We start from the raw sequence: 21954 nt of genomic DNA, 5'->3' as shown, positions 1-21954 counted from the left end.
GCTGGAAGTGGGTATTTTTGAGGCTCAGCTGCGCCACGGCTTTAGTTGGGGCTGATCTTTTAACTTGCCTAACTTGTGAGTGTGTCACAGCGGGGTCCCACGGGATTTTGTGCTGTTGGCGTGGATATAAGTAAGGTTGGGCCGAGTCATCCCCAATCTTCTCCTTCAAAGCCTCACAGTCACCCAGGACTTTGAGGTTGCATTGGGCTCTTCAATGAGCCTCTTCAAGCCGCAGCTGTTTCTGTCACACAACTCGCATACCGCTCAAATTTTGTCTGAACCACAACGATGCCACTTACCTACACGCCGAGGGACCGCGACTATATCCCTCCACCAGGTCAAGAGGTCGCCCGACTCGAGACTCACCATGATGATATTTTCCAAACAACAGACACACCACGCCGAGCATGGAATCGGCCGCTAGACCTTCCACCGGAAGATGCGACCCTTGGTCTCTGCGCCCGGCACCGTCTCATGGACCTCAGACTCGCCGATTTTGGACCTCGGCCATTTACCCAGCAACTTCCTCCAGAATGGCATCTCGGGACCTATGATGAGGTAGCGGCACGGCGATCGTGGTGCAAGTTGTGTCAGCTGATTGCTGAAGTTTGCAAAGATATCGCTTGGACAGATCAGGCTGATATAGTCATGAGCTGGGTCGGAGACGTGCGGTGGAAGAAGAAAGCTTCGCCCAATCATGACCTGTCTGACGGAGTAGGGGGCATGGAGACGTGGGAAACATTGAGGCTCACGGTTCGGTCGATTATGATCGGAAGAGCGCCGGCATTTACACCTTTCGACCTCGTGCCGATTGGCAAAAAGGGGGAACTATTCCAAGGGAGACTTCTCAACCAAGGTCAGATCGATGTAGATCTTGTCAGGACCTGGCTGAAATCTTGCAGGGAATGGCATGGAGCGGAGTGCTCCCACTGGATGAGACAGCAGAGTGCATTACCCACATTCTACCCATTTATCCGACTCATTGACCTCGAGGAGAACTGCTTGGTCGAAAGAAACGATCTTGTACCGTACGTGGCACTGAGCTACGTCTGGGGTCGGGTGAAAGTCTTCAAGACCTGTGAAAAAGATATCGACGCGCTGAGACTTCCTGGTGGGATAGAGAAAAAGAAGTCATTGTTTCCGCGCTCAATAAGGGACGCAATGACGCTGGCGCAAAGAAGTGGATATCGTTACATCTGGATCGACTCCATCTGCATCATCCAGGACGATGACACCGACACCTACAAGAACCTTGATAAGAGGCACCAAATAGGGCAGATGGGAAAGATCTACCAATACGCGGACCTTACCGTAGTGGCTGCCAGTGCAGAGGATGCGAACGCTGGTCTGCCTGGGGTAGAGGCTGGGACGCGGGAAGCCCGACAGAAAGAAGTCAAGATCTCAGAAGACCTTGGCATCGTGAATCGCTCTGTTGCCTGGCCGGATGCGCTGCTTAAAACAACATGGGAAGAGAGAGGATGGACGTACCAGGAGCGTATTCTGTCCCTGCGCTACATGTACTTTGTCGATGACACGGTACACTTCCAGTGTCAACGAGCCACTTGGAGTGAAGACTTTGCGGCCGAGTGTCGGGACCTGGACTTGACCGCCGCTGACCAAGTGGTAAACTTCAGTATTGTCCCGAGTGAAGTTCCTCCCACGGTTGAGTTGCGTCCTAATTTGAAGTTCCAGCTCAAGCGATATCCCGAGCTGGTAGGGCAATACACATGTCGCAATATGACATTCATAACCGACCGTGTGAATGGAATCCAGGGTATCTTGAACGTGATCAAAGATCATTTCTTTTCTCAGAATGTCGAGTTTGTGCACGGGATGCCCACAGGTGAGCTTCTGCATCCGGGGCTTCTCTGGCGACCACGACGAGAGCCGAAGAGAATTCATGTGGATGAGAGGAAAGCGAGACCCTTGTGGCCAAGTTGGGCATGGGCCGGGTGGATAATACCAGTCTACTACGACTCTGGTGCTGACTTTTCGGCCAACAGCAGTGGTCGATATCAGACACAAATCAGCCTTGGCCCAGATCCCTACTTTTTACACCTGAAGGCTCGCGTCGCCCGATTCAGACTCATGATTGAGGACCGAGGTAATGAGGATGCGGTCCCCCCACTACCTCGGGTCCGGCCAACACGGTTGACGCGGTATGCCATCACACATGTGACGAATCCTGAGGGAGGTGATCACGAGTGGATTGGATCAATATGGTTGTCATGGTCCCACCGGAAAAAGTTTGTTGAACGTCGGTTGAGTCTTATTTCAAAGGTTACACACGAGTTCATTCTTCTTTCGGACGCAGACAAGTTCGAGCAAGAGGAACTGGTGCAAGCGGCAACAGCCGAGAAGAGAGCCGTGGTCAACGTCATGATGATGGAACGGAAGGATGATCCAGGGACAGATGGTCGGGTTCGCATTGAGCGTGCGGGTGTGGGTCGAATGTACAGAGATGCCTGGGATCGAGTTGAAGAGAAGTGGGAGAGGTTTGAGTTGGGATGAGACGGAGTGATGAGGCTGGTAGACAAAGGAGTCACCTGGTCGGGCATCCTCAATATTGGCGTCGCGACCCAGAACTGGAGTGGGAACGTTGATGTGATTGGTGGTTCAATTTCATTGGGAAGGGGGCAGTAAACTTAGTTCACTAAGAGAAGAGGATGTCCTCATGTGAAGATATTCCATACTAGAGAACAAGGAGAGTGAAGTGAGGGTGAGCCTTTGAGGTTGTAAAGTTGAAGAAACTGAAAGGATGAAGAACAGTTGAGCTTCACCAAACTGTGGCTCGGGTGACAGTGCTCCACTAACAGTGTGTGGCTCAGCGCCCAAAACCAATTAACCAGCCACACGAGGGGCCTGTTGCCTGACGCGTCTGTCCTTCCTCTCGACGCGTTTTCCCAGATTAACTTTCCCAGCGTCACCAAGTCAAAAACACCAACAAAAAACGAAGTTCACGTCGGCGCAAAATCTCCAAAGTAGACTTCGGATCACATCAGCTTCGAAATCAGCAACTCAGCCCAATTCTACCACCATGTCGGACTTTGAAGACGAAATGGACATTGATGTCCCAGTGTCCAAGGACGTCATGTTCGCCGCCACCAATACGGCCAAGGGCAAGCGAAGCGCCGGCAATCTGCCCGTTGAAGCAGAAGACAGTCTCCCATGGTAGGAATCGCCCCCTATTCACTTTAGTTAATCCATTCAATGTCTAACCACCCTGTGATAGGGTCGAAAAGTACCGCCCCGTATCTCTCTCCGATGTGTCTGGCCAACAAGACATTCTCGCAACCATCAACAAGTTTGTCGACACGAACCGACTCCCTCATCTCCTTTTCTACGGTCCTCCTGGTACCGGTAAAACATCAACCGTTCTTGCCCTGGCCCGACAAATCTATGGCACCGCAAACATGCGCCAGATGGTGCTCGAGTTGAACGCTTCCGATGACCGTGGTATCGACGTTGTGCGCGAGCAAATCAAGACCTTTGCCTCCACCAAGCAGATCTTCTCCCTCGGCTCCTCCTCTTCGCGCTCGGGGCTGGCTGGTTTCAAGCTCATCATTCTCGACGAGGCTGATGCCATGACGTCCACAGCGCAGATGGCCCTCCGTCGCATCATGGAAAAGTACACGGCCAACACTCGCTTCTGCATCATTGCCAATTACTCCCACAAGCTCAGCCCAGCCCTCCTGTCGAGATGCACACGGTTCCGTTTCAGCCCTCTAAAAGAAAAGGATATTCGTGTCTTGGTGGACAAGGTCATTGACGAGGAAAATGTCAAGATTCTGCCAGATGCTACCGATGCGCTGGTGCGGTTGAGCAAGGGTGATATGCGTCGGGCGTTAAACGTCCTACAGGCTTGCCACGCGTCAAGTAAGTGGTGGTGTCCTCGTCTCGCTTTCTGTTGCGGGCCCAGAAGCTAACCCAGGTCAACCAGGTACACCCCTTCAACCAAAGAACGCCCCCAAGATCGCCGAAAAGGACATTGTACGGGAGACCATCACCATTCGAACCATCTACGACTGCGTTGCCGCGCCACCACCCGACGCCATCAAAAAGATTCTCAGCACACTTTTGAGCACGAGCGACGTCACAACCTGTCTGTCGACTATCAACACCCTCAAGGTTGCACAAGGTTTGGCCCTTGCCGACATTATCACCGCTCTGTCGGAAGAGATCATCAAGCTGGAAGTCAAGCCGCAGGTCATGATCACATGGCTTGATGAACTTGCCAAGATTGAGCATCGGGTAGCGAGCGGAGCCGGAGAGGTGATCCAGACTGGTGCGGTAGTGGGTGCGATACGGAATGGTGTAGAACTGATGGGATAGTGTTGTTGTTGTTGAGAGTCAAAAGCAAAAAGCTACTCGGTGTTGTTTTGTCTGCATCTATGGTTCGGAGTTTAAGCATCTGGCGTTTGGGCAATCGATCAAATTTTACCTTCTTCGACTGAAGTTACCGACTCCTCATTTCCACCGTTTATATTATGCCCCTTTCTTCCTACGGAAGGGGGATATCACGACGGGGAGCGCCACAATGCAGCCAAAAATATAAACAGTCAAGTAACCACTATTTATCTCGAGACTAGCTAATCCTTCTGAGCTCAGTAGATGTACCTGAACCCCGCCGCTCTTCTATCACCCGACGCCGCAACAGCCGCAGTCTCTGGGTTCTCAGCCTCTTCCGCCTCGGCCTTCTCCAACTTCTTGTTCTCCCATTTGTGCAGGTAGCGCAAGAACAAAGCCAACAATCCCACCAAAAGGCAGATTACAGAATTCGCACTTCCTCCGGGTATGTACTGTGGCGCCGCCGATGCCGGGTACATGTACGACCCGTAAATACTCGCCGTGTTGCCAAACATGTTGGCAATAGCCACAGCAGCCGAGCGCTTGACCATAGGACGAGGGAACGAGTTGGCAACCCACGACAAGATGATTTGATCTGGCGTCTGTTAGTCTCACTTTTCACCAGGAACTACGATAACGCAACAAAAGAAACTACTCACAAGAAGAAACTGCTCCCATGGGCATCAAAAACATGGCAAAGAACCTCGCTCCCACCTTGGTCGTGCCCGTCGCCACCGCATTCCCCACCGCGGCCAGCAACATCAAGAAGAAGATATGCAAGCTGCGATCGCCCGTCTTGGAACTCGTCCACGTCACACAGACGGAGATCAAAAAGGTCGCGAACCATACGGGAGCCGTCAACCACAGCGTCTCGATCGTGCCGTATCCAAGAGTGCCCACGATGCTGGGGAAGAAGTACTGGAACGTCTGGCTGAGCAGGGACAAGTGCTGCAGCAGAACGAAGAGGTATAGCCGGTAATCCCTGAGCGCAAGCTTCAGCCCGTCCCAAACCGAGCGACTGTTTTGGTCGTCCGACTCGTTGATATCAGCCAACAAGCGCCACGAGGCATACGCCCGCTCCTCTTCGCTCAACCAGCGCGTGGTGTTGGGATAATCGGGCAGGACAAACGCAGCGGCGAAGGCGACGGCGACAGTGATTGTTCCTTCCTGTTGTCGTCTCAGTCAGTCCCCATCCCTCACCATCCTGTAGCAAGGGAAAACTCACAATAATAAACAACCACCGCCACCCACTCACCCCCCTCGCCCCCTCCAAATTCCCCAACACCCCCGCCCCAATCACGCCCCCAAACATATTCGCCAACGCATTCCCACTATAGAAATACGCCATCCTTTTCGTCAGTTCCGCCCGACTATACCAACTACTCATCAGAAACACCGCTCCGGGGAAAAACGGCGCCTCGACAATCCCCAAACAGATTCGGACCACCAACAAATGCGTAAACTTTTGACTGGCGGCATTACACGCACTCACCGCTCCCCACAGCGCCATTGCACTTGACAAATAAATCGATGGCCGAAGTCGCGTAATCAGCATGTTGGATGGCAACTGCATGAGTAAGTAGGCAACGAAGAAGATGGACGTGGCGAGATTAAAGTCTGTGCCGGACATGCCGAGGTCGGTCTCCAGTGTGCCTTGGCGCGCTTGAGCGAGGTTGGACCGGTCGAGGAAGTTGAGGAGGTACATGAGGATGAGAAAGGGGAGGAGGTGTAGGTCGATTTTGCGGAGGAGGGTCTTGTTGGTGTGTTGGTGCCATTCGGGGGAGGCGGAGGTGAATTTGGCGGTCCAGGGGTCGTTCAGCGATGTCGGGTTGAGGTTGTTGGATTTGGTGGGGGATACTAGGTCGAGTTCGTCTTTGGAGGGTTCCATGCTGGATTTGGGGTTGGGAGGTGTTGTGCCTGTGCCTGTGCCTGTCGTGGAGGGCTTTGAGGTAGTGGTGCTGGTTGGGAGGCCCATTTTGAGGGCGAAGGATGGGTTAGAGGTGCAGGAGGAAGAAGGGAAAAAAGAAGGAGTGTGGTAGAGGATGTGGTCGATGATGGTGGACAGGACTGAAAAGACGGGAAGGAGTGGTTGGTTGATGGCTACACCATTCCTGCCTAGTGATGAGCTAGAGGTATTATCTCTTTCTCTCTTTCTCGGCTGTCTGTCTGTCTGTCTATCTCAAGTCGTACAAGGCCGCAAGCTCAACGAATAGGGCAGATGCTTGAGGCGGATGACAGGATACACCGACAGGGACGCCGACGGTATATGTAGCCTGCGTCATCATCTATTCATCCGACGGAACCAGCCATCTGGCTCTCTTCACCCGGATATCGTCTGGCATACATACCATGGTTTCAGCTGGTCATTCGACGTTTACTAAGGGATGTTCTCCCAAGAAAAAGCCTATGATGACAACCGGTGCCGATCACTTTCTGGAATGGCTTCCCTTTCTTACCCCCCACCTAACTCTATTTCCCCTCATTCTCCCCCAACCTTTACCCGAGATTTTACCCAAAGCAGGGCAGGAAGACAACCGACATGAAGTTGCCAAGCCTGGGGATGGAAGCGCTATCGAATCTGAGGACATTCATAGCTTCTCGTTCGTGGAGGGTCGGTAGACTAGGGCGATTGGGTAAAGACTGCTGGTTGGAGTATCTCGTCTTATGTATGGCTGAACTGATGGCTCATTGGTGGTCACTTTATTGGAAAGCATGGCATGACTGAACCCGGGGAAAGGTGGGGAATTACCCCGGATTTTGCTCCCCAATAGCTTCAACACTTGGCTCGATTGGGGAAACCCGAGGGGGTAAGGCTGCATAGCCCGAGACTCTTACCCCGCGCCATGGCCCCGGATTCGCGACGATCCCATTCCATCTTGTCCCCCCAAGCATCTCACGTCCCCTTCCCATCTCAACGCTGCCGGAGATAAGCTTCCTCTCACTGCTGCTACGGCGACCTTACAGTGTGTGCCTGAAACCGAGTTGGGAGCAAAACGTACCACATCACCAAACCCCGTCCGATCGGAAGTCTATACCCAGACAGATTCAAAACAGACGACCAACTGCCGCTCGGGTTACACGTTGAAAGCACTGAAAGAGGGATCTGACATACATGTTGACCTCCTTGAACACCCACCACTGCCCCCGGATATCAGTTTTCACCTGGCCCAGATACACCAACTTCACAATGACCTCGGCATTCCCCCTCGTGTACCTCTCTAGGTCTATATTGTACGCTCACGTTAGTCTTGCACACAATGGTTCCTGATTCGTTGGACTCTGCATCCTGGCTGTCATGGTCTGCCACACTTTCAGCCTCGAGGATGGCAACAGCATCCTCCTCTCGAGCGCCACCATGTTTCGTCGTCGTAAAGGTGCTTGAGCTTCCGAGCCGAGTGTGCGGGTGCCCCATGTCAGAGGCACCGTTACTACTACTGTCTGTAGCCATGTTCTTCAGCGCCAACGGCATCTCGACCCTTCCTTTGCCGTCCACAAACTTGTGCAGCAACGGGCGCAAGAAAGGGATACAGGCGGCGATGATGGTCATGCACACCTCCGTGATCCCAAACACTGCCTCGCGTCCGAGGATATACGTGTTAGGCATTCCCGTACCCCCAAAAACGGCCTTCCAATGGTCTTTTGTCTTTAGCGCTGCTAGGATACTGGAACTATAAAGCGCAGTTCAATGTTAGCAACGGCATACGACGACGTGAGCTGGCCACCTGTCACTTACATGAATCCTAGGCTCATTGCGCAGATGAGACCGATCTTTTCTCGCCGCTTCATTTCCAAGTTCCACAGCAACATGGCGGGCACGAAGGATAAACAGAATTCCTGGGACACTTCCTATCAGTTTAAAGAGCTAACATATCCTCCAGCGGACTTTACTCACAACGATAGCCCCGTGCATCAAGACGGTGAGAGCCAAGATCTTACCGACCTTCTCGGGGACGCAATGATCATGATGCAGCGGGTCTTTTCTCCGATAGAAATTACAGTCGACAAATCCCAGGACCGATGTGCCGACCACCAAGATGGTGGAGTGAATCGCCACCACCCAAAGAGCGATTTTCTGCCATCGCTTCGAAGAGATTCGAATCAAGGTGATGAAGAAGGACAGTTTCGACAGGCCTGCTGCGTTGAGAGCCAGGAACAGTGCCGTGGGCGTCCAGGCGACCAAGGTGGGAACTTTCTTCATGTCGAGCTTGGCAGGAGGAATTCCCAGTCCGTATTGCGTTGACCAAAGGATGATGACGGTTTGACCAAACAAAAGAAACTTTGACAAGGTCACGCACGAGTGTTAGTAACTAACGTTTCTTCTGACACTGGAGAGACAGGAGTGTTGTTGACATACCCAAGAAATGATCAACAGATAGTCGTCTACAAAGAATTTGGCCTGTTTGGGTCGCTTGCAGTAGAACCTCAGGCATGCAAAGACAATAGATAAGATGAGGAAGGGGATCGTGGCGGCGAACAACGCCGGTATCATGGTCTTGGACATCTTTGGTAAAGCTCTCTCTCGTTGACTCTACTCTGCGATGAGTATGTCTGAGTCTGATGGTTTTGCAAGGGGCACGTCAAATGTTGTTGGCCGGCACTGACTGATGTTTCCAGAAGATCAAAGGTGTCAAAGACAACGAGTAGGTACCCACGATCTTTATAATCAAAGTCAGTGAAAGCAGCCCTACCTCTACCCATCTCCCATGCTGTTATTATTCCATCAGTCCGTCTGGGAAGTTCCGGTGCAATGAAGCTACATCATGAAGCTCATTGGCTGCCCGGGCACTCCTTATCCATCCATAGGGTTCACGTCTTGTTTGCTACAGTGAGTTGAAGATCGGGCCTAGCCAGTCGGTTTAGCCTTTCTCGCCTTTACCTGATAGATAGGGAAAAAGAGGGGGGGGGGGGGGGCTGTCATATTCTACTTGTCGACGAAACCTGCCGCACCGTTGAAGAAGCCGATTGTACGCAACTCACAAACTCCCGCAACCGTCGAATGTAAAGAACTGATCTGCGGACTCGCTCGAGGACTGGAGCCGAAGAACAAAGACAACGCCAACGAACCGAGCGTTGTGGCGCAAAAAGAAAAAAGAAAAAAAAAGGCCGCCCGATGGCCGGATTGCCGCCTTCTCACGAAGAACGAATGCCGTGCGTGGGCTTGCATTCTCCGAGTGAGCCACAAGAATAACAAAGTGTTCAATCAAATGGCTACCTACCCATCCATAATCTCAGAACGACAAGTGAGCGGCGGCGAGCTTAGCCTGATGCGATGGGGGGTGGTGGGCATACATATGTAGCAAACAAAGAACTCGACTGTCGACAGCCTACACAGTACAACATCTACCAGTCTTTAACATTTTTTTGTCTTGGCCCGCAACTACCTAAACGCCCGTCATTACTATGTACACTTGTTCGATGGATCCCTACGCCAAGGTACCTAAATTAGGTATTCTTCGCAACGACCTTCCAGAATTACACATGTCTTTAAGCGAGGCCAGATGCGCCAACAATAGCCGAGCAAAAACAATATGATCACATAGACTAGGTATCTCTAGGTATGTACCATCACAGCAAACAAACTTTAACCAAATACCTGGGAAACCGTATGGTAGGTAGTTGTTGCGCAATCGTCCAAGACGGCTTGCTGGCTGCAAGGGATAGAAACGCCACGGCGATGATTGGGTGTTGTGAAACACACACACACACACGCACACACCCCCCGGCGCGCGCCGCGGTCCCGACCGGAGTTGTCGATTATTGCACTGGCCTCCCTCAGAACAAAGTGTGTGTGTACCATGAGGAGAAGAAGCAAAGTAGTTTTAACCCAATAACATTAGCATGTATCTCAACGGCCGCTGATCAAGTGATTACATAGGTAGGTAGGTACTCCAATCCAATTACCTAGTACCCTACATATATGACCGTTACGATCCTCTGCATGTGAACTCCTATAGCAAACACCAGCCCTAGCCCATGGCCGATTTAACCTCCGAAGTATTTCGGGCCTTATTGACCTGTCTCAACCCAAATCTCAAGGACCGAAACAGCATTGCCAGTCTTCGGGGTTTTAATCTTGCGCTGTGCAAGTTCTAACGACTGTCCAACATACGACTTAAACTACACCAGTCCAGGACAGATTGGTATAGTACAATTGGTATTTAATACCTACCTTACCCTCACCCTTACTCTAACCAATTATCCTAACGGTGATCGTACAACTAGCTAGCTTACTTCCATCAAAGTCAGCCAGCCAGCGAGCGCTAAAGTCAGTCCCTCCGCCACTGTCATGACGGATCGCTGGCCGTTCGTTTCCTCATATATGCATTGGGAGTTATATTCATTGGATTGTAGTAAACCTTTGAGTAGTTGTGACTAGGTACAAAAGCCATGCCCGCAGCAGCTCTAGCTACCTCTAGGTAGGTATGAAACAAAGAACGTCAGCCTGATATACTTACCTGTACTTAGGTACTTTCTTTCTTTGACTTCTCGGACACTATGGTAACTCTACTGCGTACCTAAGTAGATTCGTCTTGATAAAATTTTCTTTATAATTTTTTTTGCTCGCCGCCCAGCCATGATGTCTCTCCTCTCGCCCAGACCAGACCATAAACGAATTCAGTCCGTCGGCAGGTGTCAATTTACTCGGGCACTTCCAAGCAGCATGCCCAAATGGCTGGTAAATGCGCCGTTACGTAGATAGTTGTACCTAGTGTGAGACAAACGGTCTTCCCGGTGTCTGTCTGTCGTACAAGATCTCATGTGCAGGTTGAGTTGTGCGGACCTAACCGCATCGTAACATACCTAGGTATGTATCATGTCGTGCGACGGTTGCACAAAGATGACGGCGTGAGATCCGGCCGGCGTCTGGTACCTATGGACGGGAGAGAGGCTTCGTTCGGAGTGTGGCAGTTACGGTGGTTGTTGTCTTGATTAGGGTACTAACTGAAGGTACCTCTAGAGTCATCTTTTTGCGGTAACCCGCGCGCTTGTTTTCCTATGCAGGAAGTTGGAAATAGTATAACCATTGAAGACAAGTCAAGTGACCTACGTGACTTTCTGCTCACGAGGAGGGCGCCTAGATACCTACACATTCCCGGTACGCGCTAGAATTAGCAGGAATATCTTCACCAAATCTCGACGGAGTTAAAACGCGGTAGGTACGCTTGCGCATGAACGATGCAAAATGCAACTTCAAGAACAACCCTTCAGTAGGTTCGGCACGGTACGGTATCCCTGCCAGAGGAATGCCTTGGGTGGGCCTTTGATTAGGTACCTAAGAACACACTCAATCATCCCCAAGAACAGGGACCTTTTGTATGAACTATGCACTCTCAAAAAGAATGGTTTATTTGAACCGGTACCTATGCTCTCGGTACCCAGACGCTGTCGAGAGGCCTCGGGGGGTTCCAAGCTTCATGGAGCCTGGAAACTCCCGTACCCCGGGTGGGAGATTCGATTCAAGAGCTACTGCTTCGTATAAAAGGGAAAAAAAGGCAAACATGAACTATTTCGAAGTGGCTGACTACTTTCCGGCTATCTATTGGTAGGGGTAAGCAAACAAAATAATTTTGGGAACGACATCAGCTACCTAGCCGAACTTACGTGCAGTCTGCAGACTCTGTCATCGCGCGGAATATGCCGGCCCTGGGGGAAGTCACCTGTTATTTGAGTACTGTTTCGGTATCGAAGACTAGATTAGGCGCGAAGTAGAAGCTTTCTCCGCGAGAAATGATCCTCGAGATGATGGCAAGTTCCGGAAACCTCTTTCTCCCTCCATTGCCCCAGAGATTATAGAAGCAGTGTAATGACCGCAAAAAGAAAAAAAAATGACAGCCTTCTTCGGCGCCATGCAGGCCATGGTTTAGTATCCCCCCGCCTTTCTGAGTGTGTGTTGACGGACCTGTAACTCGCAGACGGAGAGAAGTACTCCCAACATTGTGTACATTTATACAAGGCGACAGCTGAGGAGGCGCTAATTTATTGAGGTGTGTCGTGACATGACCATTATGCGGGTATGGGGGCACAGGGCATTGAAGGATGATTAGTCTGCTCGATTGGGTTGGGATTGACTTGTAGGCATTTGACTGCCCGGGTGTGAAGGCCCGTCTGGAGGGTCAATAACAGCCCCCTTAGAAGGTCGGGTCAGTTTCTAAGGGCGACGCGGTACAGGACTAGGAAAAGCTTTGGACGTCCCGAGCAATCATGATGGCGTGCTGGATCTGTGAGGCAACGCAGGACTGCGGTTTGCTATTATTAGCGAGGTGAAGAATTCGCTGGGATCTGGCTCACCTTGTTCAGCTTGTTGCTGCTGATGCCTCGGAACAAGCCGCAGATGACCATGTGCTAACTCGGGTGGCTAACTGTTGACAGGTTTTGAGAAGTCACCCATGGCTGGCGATGGCAAACATCAACCCGGTACTTGACGGCAGGGGGATAGATATCGATATAATTCTGGTGTTTGCTTCGGTCCCGGAAATGCTTCTTCGGTCGAGCATAAGATGGCTGGTCGCCTCCCCCTCGGCGCCAATCCAGTCCTGGGTTGGGCTTTTTGACAAGAAAGCCCCGCAGCATTATTGCATTCTCAACGTTTTCCCTAACATGTCTTCAAATTGCCTTGGAAAGAAATCAACCCAGCCATTAGGCCATCATTGTGTGTTGCATGAGCTTGTGGCCGAACCTGAAACTGGACCAAAATTGATATCAATGCTACCAACTTGTGGATGTGGCAGATGGTAACAGCCCCCATCTCCATCTCCCGTATCTGTAGAATTCTGGCTCGCTTCATTTTCTCTTCGCCAATCGCTCTTGCGTACAAGCCCTTCGTGATGGAAGTCTCTTGTCGGGATATCATCGTAAACGAACCGGACATCGATGTGTGCGGGGAAGACCGAACTGTCACGCCATCTTTCGACGACGTGGTCATTGGGTCAACTTGTTATCTCGAAGCGCTGCAACAACCAAAGATTATTGGGGTACGTCAACGAACGCTAGACGGGGGAGATACCGCGGCCGTCTTGTCGCGTGCGCAGGTATTGGGTCGGAGTTCATAACGCCTATGAAGGTAGTTGAGGTCGGAAGTCTGAGAACGAAAATGGACTAGAGAGTTGTGTGTGAGGGCATTGTAGGAGACAATGGATGATAGATGTTCAATTAGCCGTGGCAGGCGTTTGGTGGAGGATGCGCCCTGGGTCTGGAAGTTCCGCGCGATCGACTCACCTTGTTCATCGCCAAAAACAGTCACTGAACTGCTCTCTAGCTACTCCAATCAATATAGGGCCATGCTCGAATCAATTGTGAAGTCGACATGAAGATCATTTTGTCTCCAAACCCGATGAAGGTTGATGATATTGCTGAGTGTCTCCCATGGTTTGATCTGTTGTGGAAGATGGAAAACCAAGTTCAAGAGCTCGAGTGGAAGCGCTGACGGAGGAAGTGGCTGCCAAGCGACGGGAATTACAGGGCTTATAGTAGGCGGCCCATGGGGGTTGCCTGCCTGCCCGAGCTCGGGAGGAAAGCTGCAGAGCCGTCTACAGGCTGCACCTGCCTACAATTACTGCACATTAGGTCGGTCCTACCCACCTGTACGGTTCTTATTAACCAAGTGTCCCGGAGCGGAGTCTAGACTGAATTTCTATCTACCGTAGTTTTCTAGATATTCCTAGTGATAAAATTTGACCACAATGAACGGCTATACTCTTGATAAGCTTTCCATTCATTTCAATCTCTTTCTAAACCCCTACTATAGGCATCTCCGTCACCTTCTTCTTCAAGTGCACTTTTTCAATAATCCGGAATCCAATGCTGGGTGAAAACGGTCACATGAGTCTTTTTATCTAGTGTCTCTATATGTGTACTTACTCATGGCTGCGCGCAGCTGGCCTGGACAGGTTCGTGTAGGTTGAAATGGATGTCGAGGAAGACGGCGAAGAACGTGATTGCCGAATCCCTGAAGTGGAAGAGTTGGTAGGTAGCATGGCGCGCCCTTAACATGTAAATTCTCAAAGGTACCTACCTAGGATAATCGGAAACACCAAAAATTGGGACTACTATTAGGAGGCCCGACCCTCTTCGAGATTGAGCATGTAAGTTCATTCGTCAACATTGCAAAACAGACAGAAACGCAACACTTCAAAGTTGTAGGCAAATTTGCGAAACCACTACAGGTGCGTTGATCGTCCTTCAACCAAAGATACCAATATCGACTTTCCGATGTCCGGAATGCAGCATTGTCGAGAAAGCGCTGAGTGATAACGAGTTGTGGCTTGGGATTGCCAGTTTGTTTGTTTTTGGTCTTTTTGAGGAAAAATCAAGATCTTCTCAAACAAAACCCATTTTGTCCATGTGAAACTTGCTTGCAATATCTCCAGCAATGAGGACAGCTTATGAATATGTAGATCGACTGGGAGATGCGCAACCCCCTTTCACTTATGGTTTCAGTTCCTCTCCAGGCAACTAAATCACGGTTCTCGAACCGTTCAACTTATAATGCACCGTACTTCCATCAGTTTGGCTTTCAGGAATGGGTTTGTTCGAACCTCCACGCCCAGTTCTCTATTCCAAACACTGCAAAAATTTGTCTTGACTCTATCACTTACGGTCTTCATCTGCTATGATGCCTCAACCACTCGGGATACGGGCAGGATGGTCGAGACTGCCGTACCGACCATGGCTAGCAGCATGATTGTCTTTCACCTCATTGCCACTATTTGCATGTCCCTGCGATTCTACTCAAAGCGTCTTTCAAAGACCAAGTACTTTCTTGATGATTGGGTGTTACTTTTTGCCTGGGTAAGGAAGTCTCTCCCACCAGAGCCTGAAGAACGCCCAAAGCTAACATGTAAAACAAAAGGTTATAGCCACTGCCTACATCGTCCTCGCCCTCTACGACACCAAATACGGGCTCGGCTTCCACACGAGCGACATCAAAAGTTTAGGCAAACAAATTTACTTGCCAATGTTTGACAAAAACCACATGATTCAACTTCCGTTGCTGTTCACGGGCATCACCATCTGCTGGGTTTCCAAGCTCTCGTTTTTCATCACGCTTCTTCGGCTGGTGAGAAACAAGACGCAGAAGACGGTGCTTTGGATCGCTATGACCACCAGCTCCGTCTTTCTCTTTTCTCTTTCCATCGTTCAGCCCTTTGCCCAATGCGGGAGCGTCTTGGTCGCGCTCTTGAATGAGGATGATAGTAAACACTGCGTTCCGCACAACATAACCGTGCCCATGACTTTGGCTGCGTGTGCTTTAGCTGCTCTTACGGTAAGCTGTCCTGGCATTTCCCTTTGTTTGTTCTTGATTATGATAGCTACACTTGGAGATGTTAGGTCCACTTTCGTTGCTGACTGTCTTATCCTTCTTCCGATAGGATTTCCTCTTATCTATGGTCCCAACACTCGTGGTATGGAAGCTTCAAATGCAGCGCCAGCAAAAGATTGCCATCATCTGTGCTATGAGCACAGGATGTCTGTGAGTTTCCTCTTTTTCCAGCGTGTCCATCAACGTACCTAGCTTGAAAAAGTAGCAATCGCCAGTCGCTAACCCACCGACTCCCCCATCTCTCCAGAGCCGGCATTGTAGCAATCCTCAAAGTCATCAAAACCTACGAAACCTTCTTCCTCGGCCAACAAGAACTCTACGCAGCCGGCCTGGGAATCGCTTTGAACTCGGTCGAAGTCAGTTGCACAGTCATAGGCGCCTCGATACCGTTCATCCGACTTTTGGTGCCCAAGCTTACAAGGGAAAAGAAGAAGAAGAGGCATGGTGGGGAGATCGTGGCCATGGAGGTTTTGCAGGATGACAATAATCAGCAGCAGAGAAAGGAGGTACCTGTAAGGTCGTGGTACGGGGGATCGAGCGGTGGTTCCACGTTGAACGGGCTGTATGATACCAGGTATTCCAAGAACGATGATTCGGTGGCTATTTTGGAGGTTGAGAGAGGGATGTAGGACTACCTAAGGTGGAAGGCAACCAAGGGATTGTGAGTTGGAGCATGTCAAGAGGATGCCGGGGGAGGTATCTGACCTGGACCGATGGTGTAGGGAACAGAATGTTGAAGTAGGTTACAGGGCTTTTAGCGCTTGCGGGAATAGCCTGGGCCGCTGTAGGGCTGTGCCTGTTTGTGACGTGATAGCGCTGCAGGCGCGGCCGGCCCATCTGTCTCGGGGCACCTCATCTATGTCGACGGGATCACGGCTCCTCGAACACCAAAAATCGAGCACTAGGCCACAACCACTTAACCCCTCAAAAGCGTCATTTCATAAATCATTATCCCAGAACCCGGGCTCGATATCACCGTTTCTCAGTTGCTTCAGTTCCCGGATGTTATAAGCCGACTGGAATCTTGATTCCTTCCTTTCCAATGGGCATTGCCCTTCACTCAAACTAACCGGCACGCCGAACTTGGAATGTTAGCACTTTCTTTGCGTGACTCGCTTGCGTGACACTTCCATAGTTAAATACCTTCTTCACGATTCCAGGCGGGTATTAAACATCCCTTCTTTACAATTCATGGCATCCGATTGAGTCCACCTCCCTCCGACAATCACTTCTTCGATCACGACTTTCGTCTTCATACCCGTCCCCAGATAGGGGAACATCGGGAGCAATCGTCACCTCGAGACAGACACGATAAAGTCAGTACAAGCCCGTAATCACAACAAAGCGTTATTCGCATGTCCAGAAATTAAACTGAAAATAAAAAAGAAAATAGCTGAAAACTAACAAAAAAACATACAACACCTGGGATTCGCTGGTCGTCACCGACCCAACTACTAGTCAGGCCCTTACTGGCTTATCTATGGGAGAGCGGACGGGATCCCGAGTTTTCCAGTGGGTATGGTCGTATGTGTTTGATATGCTTTGCTTATTTGCCTATATCATCGGTTAGATTTCCCTTAGGTCTGTCCTTTGCTAGTACCATTGAAGTACACCAATATTAAAGGCCGACGCAGTTAGCTGAATCTAGTTCGACAGTTTACTTGGGTACCTCCATACTTGGTATACTATCTAAAAGGCGGGGGGAAAGAGCATAACGTGCCAACAAAAACGTATCAAACACCAGGCTGACTACAGACTTCCACCTCAAGTTATTTGGGATTTCGACCCCTAAGCCCGTCTGATCACTCGTTGGGCTCGATGACTCACTGATAACTCTATGATCAATCTCTAACTGGTAGGTAGCTAAGAGCTGGTTGTGTTACCTGAAGGTAGGTAGGGCTCGCTTACATCAGAAGGCATATCGAAGGGGTAGTGCAAGCGGGATCGCCGCTCCATTGCAATGGGTTTTGCCTAATACCCCTGATGCCTGGCACACATCCAAGTACGCTTTGGACACATATGATAGATACCTATCTACGAGATAAGTCTATTATGCAGACAGATCTTTCGTGTATCTCTTGTTGGGAAACGCTTCTCTTCCATCTTTCTCTCTTTACCATACATACCACCCAGCTAACATCTGCCGAACCAAACAGGTCTGTAGGCATGCAACCAACTCCCCAACACGGGTACTTCATCTTAGCCACCATTTTTCTGTGTTTTCTTTTTCTTTCCTTTCCTCTCTCCTCAATGCAGTCAAGTCACCATCGTAATCCTTCTAGCCCTCACTCAATCCTGGCACACTCCCCTACCTTACCTACCTACCTACCTACTTCGCCTCCTCCTCCTCCTCCGGCTTTTCAAGCTGTTCCACCGCACTCGCAAAGTTCGCAATCCGCCCACTCGCCAAATCATGGCTCCACCTCCCCTTGCTCTGATGCATACTAAACCTACTAGCCGCATCCGCCGGGTTCGTCGGCGATGACGCCGACTGCGCATAAGCAAACGGAACCGCGTTGCTGCTAGGATCCAACTTGGTAGTCCCCCACGCACTCGCGCCCTGGGCGAGCGCGTTGAGCGTCCAGTGCGTCGCGTTGGTTCCGGAGCCGGCGAGGACCTTGTAGCTGACGTCGTTCGAAACCTGGGGGTAGGTGCGCGCCGAGGCTTTGCGGCTGGAGACGACAATGGTGGATTGGTAGGGCCAGGAGACTAGGAGGGGGTTGTTGACCACTTTTCATATGAGCATTAGAGATTGGAATTGCGGGTGGCAGGTGAAAATGGGGGGATGGAGGAGAGGGACAACAAAAAAAAAAAAAAAAAAAAAAGACTTACTGACGCCTCCCCAGGCTAGACCGGCCCAGCCGACGGTCTTGGGAGCAACGATTTGCAACAGGATGTCAAAGTTGCCGGCGGTGGCGTTGTCGGGGATGGCAAAGCGGTAGGCGATCTTCTCGGGACTGATGAACTCGGAGTAGCAGATGTCGGTGGAGGCGTCGCAGTACTCGGCTGATACAGTGTCTCGAGACTGAACGGGCTTGGCGAAGGCGGTGTTCGTGTTGCCTACTACGGCCAGAAGAGTGGCGGCGAGTTGAGACAGACGCATGGTTGCTGATGGGAGTTCTGTTTCACAAGTGAGGTGATGAAGGGGAAGATAGTAGGTAGGTAAGTACTCTGTGTACAGTGATGGTTTCGGAGGGGAAGGGCTTGATGAGCTCTTACCGTTTTTATAGGGAAGGCACAACGACCGTGCTTCTTCACGAACAAGGAAACAGCCAAGACAAGGTGAGTTAGGGGTTGAACTGCCCTGACTCGTTATCCTACCTGCTTTAGCTTGTTTGACTTCAGTCTATCTATGCCTGCAATTTCATCCGGGTCAACGTACTAAAACGTACACTCAACATGTCGGTTGGGTATGTCTGCCAAAAAAAGGAGGTCATGCAATATGCAAGTTCCCCACGACTTGCCTTGACTGGCCATTTGCTACCCTGATTTGACTTGCCTTGTGTGCCACGTTGCAAGGAGAACGCACGATCGTCATCCAGTGCCCGCTACCAATGTTGTTTGTCGTCTGGAGTCGTATGTCTGGACTTCATCCTGATGTTACGGTGTGAATGGCTGTGATGTAAATTGATTGCAGGTGAGAATCTCCAATGCGTTGACCGATACCACAAGGCGGTTTCACCGCCAAGTTGAAGGATTTGATGAACTTCAAACATGAGTACACTCGTGTATTTCGAGCTTCATATCATTCACTGTGGCTCGGGAGTTTCTTGGAAATATCAGAGACTCCATTGAATTGTGTCTTACTCGTTTGTCCTCGACCAGCGTGGCTTGTTGGGAGCCCCAAAGCTTCAGAATTTGTAATTAACTCTTAGTCCTATCTTCCTACAACGGAAGCTGGATATTGCCATACACGACTTCATCTATCTCTATCATGGAGAGAGCTTATTACGCGGTATAGTCACGCCGGTTTCGACCAATTGATGGCCGCCCGGACCTGCAGGCTAAAGTACTTCGATAGGAAGGTGTCATCCATCCCGTGTCCGTACCATCGGACGTCCGACTGCCGGAGATTAGGCCGGGATAAAATTGCGCCAATTGTTTTCTTCCAATTTCCAAGCGAACAGATTCCCCAGGCCACGGAATCACCATGAGAATCTCCCGCCGTTTCATCGACTTCAAATTTCATACCAATGGTTTCTCATCATCAGACACATCATCCCTCAACGGCGGCGCCACCATTACCTCTCCTCTCTTGATCTCAATGATCGATATGATCGGCAAGGCCATCATCAACAGGCCCAACAAGCTTCCAAACCCCAACTGCTTCTCCCCCTGATCACTCAGCTGCACATCCGGCTTCCCAAACGCCTGCGACAGCAAAAACACCCTCACGGCGGCACCCACCGCGATCCCCATCATCAACAGCATGCCCACCAGCTGCACGATCCTATACCACTTTTGCCTCCTACTCTGCAAGTACCACGTCGCCAACCCAAACACCACCACGTTCCCAGCAATCGTCACGATCGTGCCTACGTAGTCCAATCCCCCCGCTACTACCTTCCCATTGTTATTATCCTCTCCTTTCACAGAATCAACAGCCCATATACACCCCACCGGCATCGTCCCCTCCCACCCTTTCCTCTTCCCTTCCAACACCACCACCCCATACACACAACTCAGCGCCAGATTGACAAACATTAAGCCCTGTCTCATCCACCTCAGTACCCAATCCCTCTTGAAGTCCTGGACCAGCGCCAGGAGAGTGGCGTTGTGCGTGGCCATGGATAGTAGGGAAAGCATCCAGATGATGAAGAAGTGGTAGGGGATGATGTGCGAAGAGCGCGCCAGACCGAGCGATTGCAGCGTGATGCCGATGAGGATTTGCTGGTCGGAGTAGGAGGCGAGGAGCTTGCGGCGGATGGTGGAGGGGCGGGAATTAGAAGAAAAAGTGGATTGGAGGATTAAGGAGGCGGAGAGGAGGAGGGCGATGGTGGCGGTTAGGGAGGAGGAGATTAGGACCTAGCGAGGGGGGTTAGATTTGGAAAAGGATAAGAGGAAGAAGGATATAGACTTACACCTGCGCCCGCGATGCCTGCGTCGCTGGGTGCTGAGGGGGGGATGGCGGTGCAGTTTGGTGGTGAGAACATTGTGCAGTTAAATGACGGTTGTTGACATAATAGTAAAAGGGAGAGAAAAAAAACAGGAAAAAAATAAGGGAAAAAACACAAAAATGTATAATCTCGAAAAGACAGTCCAACTTATGAAGGACTATACGCCATACACAGCAGAAACCAAAAAGAAACAAAGAACGTGGAAAACCGAACAATTAGTGACAAAGCCACTGCAAGAAAGGAAACATTTCTCTCTTTACCCGCGACGAAAGGGAAGGGGGGCCCAAACACGACTTTAAACTTTTTGACTCTCTCTTGTTTCCCAATTCCTTGTGTCAGGCTCACATTCTAAACAAGGAAAGGAACGCATAAAGTTGACAAGTGACAGACAGACAGACAGGGTGGTGATGTGAAACAATCTGGAAGCGCGGTTGTTTGACGAATCGATAGGAGTTGAGGCCAATGATTGGCTGGCTTACAGGGCCCAGTTAGAGGTTGGACGAACAGGGGGACAGGAGAGCGGGAGGCAGTGCAGTGCCTTGCGCCTGTTTTGATTGACTGATATTGGGCGCTTAGTGTAGGTCTGAGGCTTGAGACGTTGGGAGATGTTGTTTACTTGTTCAGGAGGAGATGAGGTTCTTACTTTGTCGTGGACTTGTGTTTGGATAGAAAGAGGTTGTCACCTCATTGCCCCTGCGTGATGTTCTGTTCGAGGGGAAGGTTACCTTAGCTGCACAGCTCCCTGTAACTCCCTGTAAATCCGCCTGCGCTGATAGCGTAGCGAATCTGCAAAAAGCCAGAGACACTGCGTGACAAAACTTCAACGCATTGTGCGAGGGTGTGAAAACAGTCGTTTGTAGATTCATCCCTCGATTTATAAGATATATTTGGTCTTTGAAGAGCTCAACAACTGGAATTGGGTCTTGAGACCATGGAGTGGTGCATGCTTCGTCCCTTCCCGGACCTGGACCGCCAACCTTCCGTTCAGCCCTCATCGCATCCTCCAGCCTAAGCTGCTAAGGTAACAAAACAGCACCTCAACCTGCGGACAGCTGTTACCCCTCTATTGCCAGGCCACCCAAATCTGTAGGGGTTCGGATAACAGCGCATCTAAGCAAAGCAGTCAGCAGCTCTTTCTTTCTTTCTTTTTTTTTTTCTTTTCCTTTTTTT

At 50.6% G+C, this 21954-nt stretch overlaps 9 protein-coding genes across 9 annotated transcripts; 3 read left to right on the top strand and 6 right to left on the bottom strand.

Moving 5' to 3' along the window:
- Positions 1-288: 288 nt before the first annotated feature.
- On the top strand, positions 289-2511 carry NEUTE1DRAFT_122749 (uncharacterized protein; the record flags this gene model as incomplete). Its single annotated transcript, XM_009853466.1, has 2 exons — positions 289-337; positions 392-2511. 2 exons carry the CDS (start codon positions 289-291, stop codon positions 2509-2511), a joined length of 2169 nt encoding a protein of 722 aa, XP_009851768.1.
- A 526-nt stretch (positions 2512-3037) lies between these two features.
- Positions 3038-4409, top strand: NEUTE1DRAFT_130196 (uncharacterized protein; the record flags this gene model as incomplete). Its single annotated transcript, XM_009853465.1, has 3 exons — positions 3038-3171; positions 3233-3876; positions 3941-4409. The coding sequence occupies 3 exons, from the start codon at positions 3038-3040 to the stop codon at positions 4330-4332; spliced, it is 1170 nt and encodes a 389-aa protein (XP_009851767.1).
- A 149-nt stretch (positions 4410-4558) lies between these two features.
- Positions 4559-6235, bottom strand: NEUTE1DRAFT_83139 (uncharacterized protein; the record flags this gene model as incomplete). The annotated part of the gene is made up of 3 exons (XM_009853464.1): positions 4559-4942; positions 5007-5514; positions 5573-6235. The coding sequence occupies 3 exons, from the start codon at positions 6233-6235 to the stop codon at positions 4605-4607; spliced, it is 1509 nt and encodes a 502-aa protein (XP_009851766.1).
- Positions 6236-7498: 1263 nt separating this feature from the next.
- On the bottom strand, positions 7499-8848 carry NEUTE1DRAFT_44497 (uncharacterized protein; the record flags this gene model as incomplete). The annotated part of the gene is made up of 4 exons (XM_009853295.1): positions 7499-8015; positions 8081-8181; positions 8240-8623; positions 8702-8848. 4 exons carry the CDS (start codon positions 8846-8848, stop codon positions 7499-7501), a joined length of 1149 nt encoding a protein of 382 aa, XP_009851597.1.
- A 3189-nt stretch (positions 8849-12037) lies between these two features.
- Positions 12038-12205, bottom strand: NEUTE1DRAFT_44759 (uncharacterized protein; the record flags this gene model as incomplete). The annotated part of the gene is made up of 1 exon (XM_009853309.1): positions 12038-12205. One exon carries the CDS (start codon positions 12203-12205, stop codon positions 12038-12040), a length of 168 nt encoding a protein of 55 aa, XP_009851611.1.
- Positions 12206-13324: 1119 nt separating this feature from the next.
- On the bottom strand, positions 13325-13477 carry NEUTE1DRAFT_43927 (uncharacterized protein; the record flags this gene model as incomplete). Its single annotated transcript, XM_009853266.1, has 1 exon — positions 13325-13477. A coding segment is annotated over one exon (153 nt), but the record flags the coding sequence as incomplete, so codon positions are not given.
- Positions 13478-15012: 1535 nt separating this feature from the next.
- On the top strand, positions 15013-16296 carry NEUTE1DRAFT_138333 (uncharacterized protein; the record flags this gene model as incomplete). Its single annotated transcript, XM_009853463.1, has 4 exons — positions 15013-15135; positions 15197-15610; positions 15717-15817; positions 15915-16296. The coding sequence occupies 4 exons, from the start codon at positions 15013-15015 to the stop codon at positions 16294-16296; spliced, it is 1020 nt and encodes a 339-aa protein (XP_009851765.1).
- A 1700-nt stretch (positions 16297-17996) lies between these two features.
- NEUTE1DRAFT_146894 (uncharacterized protein) lies at positions 17997-18770 on the bottom strand (the record flags this gene model as incomplete). The annotated part of the gene is made up of 2 exons (XM_009853462.1): positions 17997-18397; positions 18500-18770. 2 exons carry the CDS (start codon positions 18768-18770, stop codon positions 17997-17999), a joined length of 672 nt encoding a protein of 223 aa, XP_009851764.1.
- Positions 18771-19617: 847 nt separating this feature from the next.
- Positions 19618-20823, bottom strand: NEUTE1DRAFT_83131 (uncharacterized protein; the record flags this gene model as incomplete). The annotated part of the gene is made up of 2 exons (XM_009853461.1): positions 19618-20692; positions 20749-20823. 2 exons carry the CDS (start codon positions 20818-20820, stop codon positions 19853-19855), a joined length of 912 nt encoding a protein of 303 aa, XP_009851763.1.
- Between the last annotated feature and the right edge of the window lie 1131 nt (positions 20824-21954).

This window comes from Neurospora tetrasperma, assembly GCF_000213175.1.
Source record: "Neurospora tetrasperma FGSC 2508 unplaced genomic scaffold NEUTE1scaffold_4, whole genome shotgun sequence".
In the NCBI taxonomy this organism is placed as follows: Eukaryota; Fungi; Ascomycota; class Sordariomycetes; order Sordariales; family Sordariaceae; genus Neurospora; species Neurospora tetrasperma.
Note: the sequence above shows the minus strand (reverse complement) of the source record. Positions and strands in the feature narration are given on the sequence as shown.